The following is a 14297-nucleotide window of genomic DNA, read 5'->3' as shown; positions in this document are numbered from 1 at the left end:
ACATATTATCCAATTTTATAATTTTAGTTATTTTATGATTTTAGTCTTTTTTATTTTATATTATATTATATTTATTATTATTATTATATTATATTTTCTCCATATCCGAGTTCTCGTTGTGCTCCCCAATTTCACGAGCACTTTTGGTTATTTTTTTTTAGAGACAAAGATATTTTAGTTATTTTAGAAAATATATTTTAGTTATTTTTATAAATTAAATTTATTCTATTTAAATTCATACAAATATATTAAATAAATTTAAATTATATTACCTTAATGTGTATATTACAGGAATTATTGTAAAACAATTATTAGAATATTATATAAATTTAAGACATTATGAACTACGAATCGTATGAAAAGGAGACACAATTACCCAAATAATTTTATATTTGAGCAAAAATATTAAGCATACCAATTTTTTAAAGTGTTTTTCAAGTCTATAATTTTGTTTTTATTGCCAATATTATATCTAAATAACTAGAGGTTTTTTACCTCTTATTTGCTACCACATTCGTATGCCTTTTGGTTTCTAATGTTTCATTTGTATTATCTTAAAGATATTTTTAAGTTTAGTTATGCCTATATAATTTTAAATTGTATTAACTAAAAACTAAAAGTTAAGCCAAAATTAACTTTTTTTAATAACTATAGTGGTCATTGCAATTTTAAATGTTTAAGTTTGTTGTTTTGGCCATGTTTTTATTGATATTATTTTAGTAAGGCATATAATTTGGTTATTAATAGTCCATTTATAAAATAATTAATTACTGAATTAGAAACTAAAATGCAATTCAAAATCATTTTGTTCTACCATTTTAATTTGTATGCTAATTGAGTTATATTCGTATTAAGTATATTTTAAATTTAATTAATAATAGTTACCTTCTAAACTTTATAAAATACACCGTATATATATATATATATTTGACACTAAAAGGCGTGGGAAAATAAAATCTTTCAAAACTTCATGCCCTAGGCTAGTTTGGGCACAAATTTGATACCGTATTACTTATCAGGAACTGAAGCTTATGATCGAACCGGTTGGAGCGGTTCGATTCGGTATATAAATGAGTCGGGTTTTGATCACCATAAACCCTTCGCTTTCCGTCCGTCGATCAAATTTGGTGCCCTGCGATTATTTTGTTCATCTCCATCGGATTTCTCTAAACACAGCCATCTTCCCTTAATACCCACTGAAATCCGAGGTTGTCGCAGAGTTCCAGCTACTCTTTCTACCCTTCAACTTCATCCTTTCTGTAAGGGACACCAAATTTGGCATTCCAATCGAGGAACCAAACTAATCGCATCGTTATTCCTTTAAACTGGATGACTTTTATTTGAACATATTATAAATCTCTTACTTTCAAGCTATTGTTGGGCTCTGCTCCATCTTATGCTGTTTCTCTAATTGGGTGTTGTTATTTTTTTTTCTCTGTAAGTGTCTTTTTCTTCTTGACGGCTATCTTCTATATGATGCAGTTTTACCTAGGTCCATCTTAATGTTTAAGAATTCTTGTTTTATTCTCACTTTGTGAATAGTGAATCATTCTTTAATATTTGACAAGTTGGGTATGTGATTTCTGATTCGTACTTTGTTGGTTATAAATTTTTTCACAAAAGTTTCCGACTTTAAAATAATTTATCTTTCGGGGTGTTGTTTTGTCTGCTTTTTTGATATTTGAGGTCAAAAGGCTGTCTCTGGCTTCCTATTCGAATTTAAGCGTTTTGTCTGTCCTAATGTGCAGGTAGCGGAACTCAGATACTTATGAATGGCTTGGAGAGAGCTGGGTAAAAAAGTGAGTATATGTTTTCAAATGATATTTCTTTTACATGCTAGTTTTATTTGATATTTATTTATGAGCTCAGAGAATGTGCCATTTTGTTTAAACTTTTGTGTGAACTTTGCATTCAATGACTTCAACCTAAGAAGCATAACTACAATATACGTTTTAAAAAAATATATGTCATTTTTATGCTAGAAGAGAATTCAAAGTAAATGGCTTGATGCATTTATATGCATAAAAATTAGTTTGATGTATTTCACTCTTAAAATTTATTATTATTTGTCATATATGTGCCGTTTTAGTCTACTCAACAAGTGTTCTATGCATGTCTAACACAATTGTTGCAATAACAAGTGTCCAACAAGTGTCGGAGTGTCCAAGTGTCTATGCGTATTGGACATGAACACACTAGCCAAACTAAAGTGTCCATGCTTCTTAGCTTCAAACTAGACCACCGATTTTGAGGGGCAAGATGATGAATGAAAAGTAGCAGCCATGGTTGGTCAATTAGGGCCTTTGAACCCAAATTTGCATCATTAGTCAGTCTCCATAGAGCCTTCTTTTCCCTTTGATGACACCCCAATCATTTGGCTAATATAGCACAACCTTTTGTCTTTTATGCTGTAGAGGCCCAGCCTGCCTTTGACTATGGGAAGGAGAACTTTATCCCACTTGACAAGGTGTTGGGATGCTTGTGAAATCCCTGCCACCCCTAAAAAAATTGTGAGACATTGTTTCACTTGACTTGGCAGTTGGCCATTTGGTCGGCATTTTGAAATGGGAGATCTTATAAGTGGGGATGGCATTTTGGTTCAAGAAAATTTCAAAACTGAGTTAAAAAACAGCCACCAAATCTCCCGAAAAAAAATGCATCAATCGCCGTTGACCTCAGACCTCATACCTGATTTCCTCTTCCCAATCTCCCGAAAAAAGGCGGATGCTCCTGTAGGTAGGAGCAACTTCACTTTCGGTGTTCGACGCTCCCTTCGAATTAATATCCAAAGATTCCTTGCAACAGGATGGTTTGAAATGATGGTTTATTATAGGTTCTGGTGGCATGATTAGGATAAGCATACAAATGAGCCGGAACATGGATAATGTAGTGGTTCGAGCCGGTCGAGAGTACGAGATTATTGACCAAAGACTCATCAATTGAGATGGGTGGAAGCCTTACTAGCGAAGGAATGCATCCAACAGTATTTTGTCTCATTGGTCCTCTCATGCTAGAATTGGCTCAACAATCCACTTTGTTCTCTCGGAAATCACTTCAATTAGAATACATGACCTATGTTACTTCGATTTGATACCACTTGATTCAGAGAGGAAATGTGCATTTGTATTATTTTGAGTCTCCCCATCTGGGTCTCTACTAATAGGATATGGGACTGGGTGAAGGGAAGCTTTATGGGAGAAAGGAGGAAAAGGTCGGTACAGCTAGTAGCTAAAGGCTTGACTCAAACATATGGTCTCGATTATGAGGAAGCCCTTATTTACCCCACCCCTGTAGCCAAGATTCAGTCTGTTCGTCTCCTGCTCTCTATTGCAACGAATCAAGTTTGGCCTCTGTTCCAATTAGATGTTCCAAATGTCTTCCTGAACGAGGACCTACAGGAAGAAGTTTACATGTGTCCTCTGCAAATTGCCCGCTATGTAGTTTGTTTGCCTGCAGCTTCCCTACGTCCCCCCTTTTTACTTCATCATCGTAGGTCCTTTTGCACTGCTTGATCCGTTCATTCGTCACTGTAACTTTTCAATGAAAGAAGACAAGGTATATGCGCTTAGTCCCCTAGCGGATTTTGTGCTTCTTGCCAATGGCTCACTTCGGAAGACAAAATTCTTCTCTATATAGACAATCATTTGCTTAGAGATAAGAGTCCCGTGCCAAACTCTCGTCCCTCTCGCTGACATTTGAGCAACTCTCGTCCCTTGTGCTTAAGAGGAATGGTTGAAGTAGCCTTACGGAACCAATTGAACTTGAAAGTCATGACCGAATAGCTTTTCGTTAGAACGTTTAGTAAGGACTGATAAAGCTAGAAGAGGTTTTTTATGCTATTTCAACATCCAACGAGATTGAAGAGTCCCTAATAGGGGACTATGTCAATTCCCTTGAAAAGCAATTAAACACTAATAAAGTTAGCTGCTTTGTTCTCACCTAAATTTTATTAAAAAAAGAATAGAAATTCTTAATCAAAGATTATTGTGTATATCAAATTATAATGAGTAACATTATTATTACTGATCAATAATAATTTATAAAAAAATAAAAAGAGGAGGCTAAGGAGATTTCATTTTATGGTAAAAAAAATTCATTCAGCTTAGTTATTTCGCAAGAAGAAAAAGGCATAACCAAATCAAATGCCCCTAGCTCATTTCACAGATTTTGAATCTGTAGTAAGTATAGCTGGTCTTATACTCTAAGGTGTTTGTCTTGTTTGACCTTATTTCTTGTGATGTGAAAACTATTTGCCTGAAGTACACCAAAATCTTCTCATTCAGGGAATGCATGCTGGTCTTCGAAGAACTTTTACTTGTTCACGAAGGCATATAGCCAGGTCAAGTTTTGTGACTACTGATGAGGTGGTTGTTGTTAAGTTAATCCCTGCTTCATCAAGATGCATTCCAGGTAACACCCTATTGCAGATATTTTTTTGCCTTACATCATATGAAATTCTTTAATTTGATTTCAAATGATGGTGGTTATGTGACCATTTTTGCAATTCAAATGTATGGTACAGAAGTTTCTTGTGGTTCAGCATATCATGGGCCCAAATTTTATGTGGCTTCTACAATAGAACCTCCAAGAAGGTAATGCATCCATTCCATTACCGTGTTTTTCCCCTGTTGTCTAATAATATCACATAATTTTTTGCTGCTATTATAATTCCTTGACAGTTCTGATGAAGTTGGCAATGGAATTTGGCAGCAGAATATTGATTCGTTATAGGGAGAGGATCCTAGGTTGATTAATGTATATACACTTAAAAGGAAAAAAATTACACTAGTGGTTTGCAGTGCATTTTATGTTTTTTTCCCCCCATTTTTTTCATATATATTTTTTTTAAAAATTGTTTAGGTATTTCCATTCAAGTGCAGAATTATTGGTTAGAAGAGGACATCATCAGGAATTTGGTTTGAAGACTCAAAAGAAAGAGAAGTCTGTAAGAAGGGATCGCAGGGATCAACCACCAGTTGAAGCTCCATATGTTCCTCCAAAACCGAAACACACCATTAGATCTGTTCCTGATAAAACAATTGAGATATTTGATGGCATGACAATTGCTGAACTTGCTAAACGTTCTGGTGAGACCATATCCAGACTGCAGGATATTATCATAAATGTTGGTGAAAAGGTCGACTCAGAGTATGATCCACTAAGCATTGACGTCGCAGAGCTTGTTGCCATGGTATGTCTGTTTTAAACTTTTAATAGGTAATAGTTGGATGCTTAGAAATATCCATTATCCAATTGGCTCAAGCATGTCAGTCATCTCAGTCAAAAACTTTTGGCCTTAGTATTAATAACTAATAAGCATAAGAAACCTGTATTAATATGAATCTCTTTTTAGTTATTCACATTATAGTCCAGTGGCCAGTTAATTTCTGTTCTATTTTTATTGTCAATGAATTTCAAATTTATGAGTATTAATGGTGTATTCCAGATGGGTGCTTGAGGTAAATTACTATGAAGAGAAGGCCGTTCTCATAAAAATATTTTGGACTATGGCCATTTCAGTACTCTCTCTTCTCCTCCTGTAGGTTTAGTGTTTGAATCTTCCTTCCCATGAATCTCTGTTAAATGAAAATTATCATTGGTCATGGTCAAATCTTGTGGTATGTGCTATTGGTTCCAAGCGAACTAAAACTAATTAGTATAGTGGGGTTGTTGAAACACGAGTGCCTGCCCTTACTAAAACTAATATATTTCTTTTTTGATAAGAATTAATTTCATTGATGTATAAAATTCACAAAAAGGATATACAATTCATGGTTTTACTACAAGATGTCTCAGATTTTTAGTAGGAAAGTGTATGAATATGAAGCAAAAGATCAGAACTTTTACACCAAGAAATAGTGTAATAAATGACAAGGTCGAAGGACCTATTGAAAGGATGATCTTTGTCCATGAAGACTCTTGTTTCTTTCTTTCCGTAGTACCCAAACAAAAGCACGAGATATATGGAGCCAGAAAAGAGTTTTGACATTCTTGAAAGACTGACCCAAGAGAATGGAGCTAAGGTGCGTCGTAACATCTCTAGGAAACACCAAAGACCATCCATAACCAAAAGCACCAAAAGGTTTACTCCAAAAATTCCAGGCAAAAGAGCAAGGGAGGAAAAGGTGATTATGTGTTCTACCCAAGAGATATGGTCATACTCGGCATTCTTTTTTTAGGACATCTTTGGTGTTAATGGCCTCATGTGCCAATTCCCAGAGGAAAAACTTGATCTGCTTTGGGTATTTGTTTGGTGTTAATGGCCTCATGTGCCAATTCCCAGAGGAAAAACTTGATCTTCTTTGGGTATTTGTCTTTCCATGTACCTCCAGCCAAAGATGCCTCCAAAATGCCGTTTCTATGATCCATATCAGCTATAAGAGAGTTTAGTGGAAAAGTGCCCGTCAAGATTGAGAGGCCATTTCCAAGCATCATCCGGCTGGGAGAGAATGATTGGGACTAAAACCATGCTGATATCAGTCCATTCCAAAGCCTCATCATCTTTCAAATTCCTCATGGAGAAGGGCTGGCCTGGTTATCCATGGGTCTGTCCAAAAAAAGGTGGAGGGTCCATTACCAATTTGATGCGGAACTCTACTCTACTGGTGATGAGTTCTTGCTGCTTGATAATATTTTTCCATTGCCCTTTTGATGGTGCTAATGAAGCCCAATCTAGATGAGATATTGAACCAGATTTATCGTTAATAAGCTTCCTCCATAAAACATCATTTTCATGCTTATATCTCATATTAGAGCAATACGGTTTTCTAACTCAAATCAGTATCATGGAATACAGATAAGATAGATGGAACTGGAAGACTTAAAAAAGTACATGTTTGTATTGCCGTGAATGAGTTTTTGAACCATTCACTGGGACACTTTTGTTGCTTGTGATTAAAAAGGGTATATTTATTTATTTATTATTATTATTATTTTTTGTGGGGGTGGGGTGGGTCTTTATTGTTAATTCGCCCCCCCGCCCAATTACTAGTGACCAGTGTGATTGCCATCTACCCAGCTTATTTCAGTTGTTGTGATTGGAAGTATATGGTTACATATTATTTCATCGTTTCAGGAAGTTGGAGTAAACATTAAGAGATTACACTCTAGTGAAGGTTCTGAAATTCTACCACGACCACCAGTTATAACAGTCATGGGTCATGTTGATCATGGAAAAACTTCTCTTTTAGATGCACTTCGCCAGACATCAGTGGCAGCTAGAGAAGCCGGGGGTATAACTCAGCACCTGGGTGCATTTGTCGTGGAGATGGCTTCAGGTGCTTCAATCACTTTCCTTGACACTCCAGGTCATGCTGCATTTAGCGCTATGCGAGCGAGAGGTGCAGCAGTTACGGATATAGTTGTCCTGGTAGTGGCTGCGGATGATGGGGTGATGCCGCAAACACTGGAAGCTATGGCACATGCTAAAGCAGCAAATGTACCTATCGTGCTTGCAATTAACAAATGTGATAAGCCTGCTGCTGATCCTGAAAGAGTCAAACTGCAGCTTGCTTCGGAGGGTTTATTGCTTGAGGAGATGGGAGGAGATGTTCAAGTTGTTTATGTGTCAGCATTGAAGAAAACAGGATTAGATAGTTTGGAGGAAGCATTGCTCCTCCAGGCTGAAATGATGGATTTAAAAGCTCGTATCGACGGACCAGCTCAAGCTTATGTAGTGGAGGCAAGGCTTGACAAAGGTCGAGGTCCTTTGGCTACTACAATTGTGAAGGCAGGGACCTTAGAAAGTGGTCAGTTTGTGGTTGTGGGCTGCGAGTGGGGCAGAATAAGGGTTATCAGGGATATGGTGGGGAAATTGGCAGACCGAGCAGGGCCTGCAATGCCTGTTGAGATTGAAGGATTAAGAGGGCTTCCTATGGCAGGTGATGATATTATTGTTGTAGAGTCTGAGGAACGTGCACGAATGCTCAGTGCGGGGAGGAAAAGGAAATTTGAGAAGGATAGGCTGAAGAAGCTGAGTGAGGGGAAGACTGAAACTGAAGAACAGTCCGAGGAGGTAATTCAGAGGGTTGAATTACCAATAATAGTAAAAGCCGATGTTCAGGGCACTGTGCAGGCAGTTACAGATGCATTGAAGACTTTAAACAGTCCTCAGGTACCTTCCTCCCCCCCCCCCCAAAAAAAAAAAAAAAAAAAAAATCTCTCTGACCTTAATTGTAACTTCTCGTTTTTGGTTCAAATGATAGTTTCAACGTACATAATGTATTATTGCACTTGTAGACGTTAATCTCATTTTCCTCAATCGTGAGCAGTTATGCATGTGCATAATGTTTCCTATTTCACATGCAGGTTTTTCTAAATGTTGTCCACGTTGGCGTTGGCCCAGTTTCCCAGTCTGATGTGGACTTAGCTCAAGCGTGTGGGGCATATATAGTAGGATTTAATGTGAAGAATCCCCCAAGTTCTATCAGTCAGTCTGCTACTCAAGCTGGTATAAAGGTATGAGCTGCCATTTAATCTCAATATCCCCATGAAATGTTCGTTTCCATCCTTTAGACCATAAGAAACAATGAAAAGTTGGTTTGAGTTTTATATTTCATGTCTACTGCAGTAATGCTTTTTGATAGTTCTAAATTTTACGTCTAGGCTGGAGTTTGCTCATTAGTATGTTAGTCCTGGAGAAAGATTAGTTGTTTATGTGAGAGAAATCGCGCTCAACATAGGAAATGAACATGAGGTGATGAGATTAAAGAATCTAAAGAGGAATTAGTAGGTGAAATTGGAGTCCTGAGCTTTTCGTCATTTGTTTCTAATTATTCTCTTTCGCTCATTCTATATCTTTTATCAATTGGTCAAATAGGTAAAAGTCAAATTTAGTTGGTAATTGTCAAGTTATTAATACTCATTACTCTATACGCGGCAAATATATGCAACTATTTTACATACATGACAGAAAAGAATGATTGAAAAGGTGTATTAAGTTTGATTCAGATTTATATTACATGCATGACAGAAAAGAAAGATTGAAAAGCTGTATTAAGTTTGATTTTCTTTAATGGCTTAGATAATTCTACATCGTGTAATCTATCACCTTTTGGAGGACATTGGGAATCTGATAGTTGACAAGGCACCTGGGACTTCCGAGACACAGATAGCTGGGGAGGCCGAGGTGCTGAACATTTTTGAACTCAAAGGAAGGAGCAAGTCAAAGGGACCCGATGTTAAAATTGCTGGATGTCGAGTGCTTGATGGTTCCTTTTCAAGATCATCGACCATGAGGCTTCTACGAAGTGGGGAAGTCTTATTCGAAGGATCATGTGCATCTCTTAAGCGGGAAAAACAAGACGTCGATTCAGTGAAGAAGGGTAATGAGTGTGGACTTGTGATACACAATTGGAATGATTTCCAGATTGGAGACGTTGTGCAGTGCTTGGAGCAAGTAGTAAGGAAGCCCAAGTTCATTTCATCCGAAAGCGGTGCCGTTAGAATCGAGTGCTGAAGCTTTTTCTCTCTTTCCCCAAATGAAGGTCAGTGAAATTCACTCTACTTTCACTTGAATCGGTTATGGCTGCTGCTAGATATAACATTCACCCATTTTAGAGACTTGATTTCCCTTGGGTGGTGGTTCTTTTATTCTCTGCCCTAAAATGCAGATATAGTTTGAAACCTTCTTCAACATAATTAAGGTTAGTAAAATTTGGGAGTGGAAAAGAATCTCCTTGAGTTGTGATAGATAGCTTATGATGTAGAATTAAGATGTATGACTATTGTACCAACCAGAAGAAGGTTCCAATTTTGTGATTTAATAATGTAAATGTGAACAGGAAAATCAGTTTTGAAGGCAGAATTTATTATTTCATATGATTGATGACTTGCTATGCATGTGTTTTATTCCTGCAACTAAGACTGTATTTCCTTTTATGATGTTTTTTAGATGTGAATTAAATTAGTCCTTCCAAGGGCTTCAAAGGAGGAGGAAGATGTGAGACTTTTCCTATTTTTTCTTGAATGTTCATTCAAATAGTACCAAAGTCCCTTTTTTTTTTTTGGTATTACAATTTTCTTTAACTTGATGGATAAAATCTCTCTTTCCCTTGATCTTCATACACATTATCTAATTTTTTTTCATTTAATAATATCACCAACTCAAATGTAGGGGTGAAGATTTTAATTTACAGCTTAGGTTAACCTTCCAAACTGAAAAGAAAGTAATATAGTATTTAAATTTAAAATTGTCATAGTTCAATCCTCTATGGTGTACTATTAAGGTATAATTATGACAATAAACTTATGATCATCAATATTGTATATTTGGAGCTATATGAGGGAAATTGTCTCTCTCCATTTGGTCTACCTCTTGTTTCTCTGAAGATTTCATTTGTAGTTTTTTCTTTTTTCTTTTTTTTTTTAATTTTAATCTCATTAAATAAAATAAGAACATCTTTAGATTGACTAAAGAAAAAATATTTTCCAAGGAAGTCATTTTTATTTAAACTCAAAAGAATTGTTTAAAATACACTTTCAAAGAGTTTCAAAATTTATTTTGAATAGTTGTAGAATATTTTGATTATTTTCAAAATTAAACAATTGAAAAGTTAAACCGAATAATCTTAAATATCAAAATTGAAGTTTAATTTTAAGTACAATATATAGGGTATGGAGATTTGAAAGATGTCATTTTAATTAGGTTTATTATATTAAATGGGACGTAAAATAACATTCTTAATTTGGTCTTCAACTTTTAAAAGATTTCACCCTTATAATAAATATTCCAAAATAAGTCATTCTAAATAATCATGAAAATGCAAACAAAAAGTTGACTTCTCTACTCCAAAATTTCAATTACATGAAATTAATGTAATTTTAATTAATTAATTAATGACTTTAATTATTTAACATTTACTATATGTTATATTTGTATTCGTCAATATATTTCATTAATTTTTTTTTTACTTAGGATAATTTTTGGACTGTTTTCAAATGTAGGAAAGTACAAATAGACATGTAATATGGTATTGCAGTCTATTACACATAAATCGTGATATTTTACTATAATTTATAAATATTTTTAACAGTTTTATCATTTAAAATAATGTTTTTTTTTCTTATAAAAAGATAACGATATAGTTTATTTTAAAAAATAATTATTAGTACCATGGACGCTGGTTGCTTTTTTATTTTTTTATATTGCTTTTTATGGATATTGAATAATTTCCAAATATTATAATCAAATACTACTTTCAAACATAACAAACACCTACAATCCACTCGATGCTAACTTAACCAGTCCAAAAAAATTTCATTACAAATTAAATTAATTTAATCAATCAGAAACCTTATTATTATTATTTTATTATTAGCAGGACAAATCACAAAAATTATCCCTAAAGTATGGTAGTAGTTGCATTTATCCTTAAATTTTCAATTTAAAAAATTGAGCTCTTAAACTTATACAAGTATTAAAATAAGACTCTCAAACTTATATAATTGAATAAGTTACAATAAATGTATAAGCTTGAGGGTTCAATTTTTATCATTTGTGGATCTAATTTTTATAATTATTATAAGATTGAGGATCCAGTTTTAACATTTTTAGAAGTTTAGAAGTCTAATTTTTACAATTGAAAATTTAAGGGTATAATAACAACTACCACCATATTTTAAGGACGGTTTTTGCAATTTATGCTTGTTTTAAAATACCAATCATAAAACTTATTTCTTATTTACCAGTGGGTAGTTGGAAGTTTTCCCTTTCGTCTCCAAAACGCCGCCGTATGAAAGGAAATTCCAAAATACAGCCTGAAAACAGAATTTTAGATTAATATTTCATTTTCCAAAACGAAAAAGAAAAAGAAGAAAAAAGGAAATTGAAATCAGTGACCCTTCACTGCCTCGACGAGTCCGTCACGATATTTTGTTGGCCCTTTAAAATTGAATTTTGATTTTAATATAAAAATCAAAACACTTTTTAATTTTTAATTTTTTTAATTTTCCTTTTTTGGGTTCAAATTAAATATCTATCTTCATCTTCTTCTTCTTCATCGTCGAAACAGCAGCCTCCATTTCTGACCTCGACGCCTCCGTCACTTTCTCGCTCATCGTTTTTCCTTCTCTCTCTTCATCTGCCATGGAAGCTTCTCCAGCTCTTTCACGCATAGGTCTCGCCGGTTTGGCCGTCATGGGCCAAAACCTCGCCCTCAACATCGCCGAGAAAGGCTTCCCCATTTCCGTCTACAATCGCACCACTTCCAAGGTCGACGAGACTGTAGATCGCGCCCACAACGAAGGTAATCTCCCTCTTTTTGGCCAGTACAATCCTCGCGATTTTGTTCTCTCTATTCAACGCCCAAGATCGGTTATCATCCTCGTTAAGGCTGGTTTGCCCGTCGATCAGACCATTGCCGCGTTGTCAGACCACTTGGAGCCTGGTGATGCCATCATTGACGGTGGTAATGAATGGTACGAGAATACTGAGCGTCGGATTGTGCAGGCTTCTGAGCGAGGGATTCTATATCTAGGGATGGGGGTTTCTGGTGGTGAAGATGGTGCTCGTAATGGCCCGTCGCTGATGCCTGGAGGTTCTTTTCAGGCTTATTCTAATGTTGAGGATATTCTGAAGAAGGTAGCTGCTCAAGTCGATGATGGTCCTTGCGTTACTTACATAGGTGAAGGGGGTTCCGGCAATTTCGTTAAGATGGTACATAATGGTATTGAATATGGTGATATGCAGCTGATTTCAGAGGCCTACGACGTTTTAAAGCATGTCGGAGGGTTATCGAATTCCGAATTGGCTGACATTTTCTCTGAGTGGAACAGGGGGGAGTTGGAGAGCTTTCTAATTGAGATATCAGCTGACATCTTTAAAGTTAAAGATGAACATGGTGATGGGGAATTGGTGGATAAGATTTTGGATAAGACTGGGATGAAAGGAACTGGGAAATGGACTGTGCAGCAAGCTGCTGAGCTTTCCATCGCAGCGCCGACGATTGCAGCATCGTTAGATTGTAGGTACTTGAGTGGATTGAAGGAGGAGAGGGAAAGTGCGGCCGAGGTGTTAAAGGAAGCAGGGCTGAATGACAGCGTGGGGTCAGTGAGGAGTGGGATTGACAAGAAGAAGTTGATTGAAGATGTGAGGCAGGCTTTGTATGCCTCCAAGATTTGCAGCTATGCTCAGGGAATGAACTTGCTGAGGGCCAAGAGCTTGGAGAAGGGATGGAACTTGAATTTGGGGGAGTTGGCAAGAATTTGGAAAGGTGGATGCATCATAAGAGCTGTGTTCTTGGACAGGATCAAGAAGGCATATCAGCGCAATCCCAACCTTGCAAGCTTGCTGGTGGATCCTGAGTTTGCTAGAGAGATGGTGCAAAGGCAGGCTGCTTGGAGGAGGGTCGTCGGGTTGGCCATATCGGCAGGGATCAGCACGCCCGGAATGTGCGCTAGCCTTGCCTATTTCGATACGTACAGGCGCGCTAGGTTGCCTGCCAATCTTGTGCAGGCGCAGAGAGACCTATTTGGGGCTCATACATATGAGCGGGTGGATCGCCAAGGCTCATACCACACAGAGTGGACAAAGCTCGCTCGCAATGCTGATGCTGGTGTTGGCATTTTCAACTGAGCTTTTGTGCTGCTTCCCATTTGGTTGGTTTTTCTTCTCTGCTTCATTTGGGTGCAAATTTCCTACTTGATTTTGCTTGCCCATTTCAGAAGTTAGTAGGTTTTCTTTTTTGTATCACAGTTTGGACAGTCTTCCATGCTTCTTAGGGGAGTAGATAGCAGATATTTTTTTACTGGCCTTAAGTATTTGCTATGAATAATGATTAATAAGGGAAAAAAAAAAAAACAAGAAAGAAGAAGCAACAGCAGCAAGGATGGCCATTGAGTTCTATCGTGTTAGTTATTTTCACATCTCCATGTAGTTCAAAATGAAAGAATTTCCCTTTTGTTTAATCATGTGTCTTTGAAATTGGAATGAAAATTATTCTACCATTGATGTCACGTAAGAACATTGAAATTCTGATTTAGACCTTGAGGATTTTGACTATTTCAATTTGATATCTGATCTTTGATGAATTAGTGTGTTTGGAATAGATGTGTAGGTTCCTTTTCGTAAGGATTTCTAAAAATTTTCAAACATTATGAAAAATTCAAAGGTATTCTAGTGGTTAAAAACATTTTTCGTTAATATTGCAAAATGTATTTTTATTCTTAAAAATGGTTTACTTTTTCAATCTGGTTTACCACGTTTTACTTTATCAATCTGGTTTACCACGTTGAGGTAAGTAAGATTGGCTTGACAATATATGATCAATCAACATGGTTTCTAGAACAATGCTAATATT

At 36.1% G+C, this 14297-nt stretch overlaps 2 protein-coding genes across 6 annotated transcripts; both read left to right on the top strand.

The window, feature by feature from the left end:
• The first annotated feature begins 943 nt into the window (after positions 1–943).
• LOC120083307 (Translation initiation factor 2, small GTP-binding protein) lies at positions 944–9819 on the top strand. 5 transcript variants are annotated; one of them, XM_090308714.1, is made up of 8 exons: positions 944–1437; positions 1749–1799; positions 4284–4410; positions 4523–4592; positions 4861–5191; positions 7076–8113; positions 8308–8457; positions 9023–9819. In XM_090308714.1, exons 2-8 carry the CDS (start codon positions 1773–1775, stop codon positions 9455–9457), a joined length of 2178 nt encoding a protein of 725 aa, XP_090164840.1. In that variant the 5' UTR covers positions 944–1437; positions 1749–1772; the 3' UTR covers positions 9458–9819. The 5 variants fall into 5 exon arrangements, with proteins under 5 accessions (XP_090164840.1, XP_090164841.1, XP_090164842.1 ...); XM_090308715.1 differs by having other exon boundaries at positions 1094–1259; XM_090308716.1 differs by having other exon boundaries at positions 1098–1437; positions 4526–4592.
• Positions 9820–11714: 1895 nt separating this feature from the next.
• LOC120085034 (6-phosphogluconate dehydrogenase, decarboxylating 3, chloroplastic) lies at positions 11715–13953 on the top strand. The gene has a single exon (XM_039040862.2). The coding sequence runs from the start codon at positions 12086–12088 to the stop codon at positions 13571–13573; it is 1488 nt and encodes a 495-aa protein (XP_038896790.1). The 5' UTR covers positions 11715–12085; the 3' UTR covers positions 13574–13953.
• The last annotated feature ends 344 nt before the right edge of the window (positions 13954–14297 follow it).

The sequence above is a fragment of the Benincasa hispida genome, chromosome 1 (genome assembly GCF_027475165.1).
Source record: "Benincasa hispida cultivar pf3 chromosome 1, pf3_genome.v1.1, whole genome shotgun sequence".
Classification (NCBI taxonomy): domain Eukaryota; kingdom Viridiplantae; phylum Streptophyta; class Magnoliopsida; order Cucurbitales; family Cucurbitaceae; genus Benincasa; species Benincasa hispida.
This window is presented reverse-complemented; position numbering and strand designations above follow the sequence as displayed.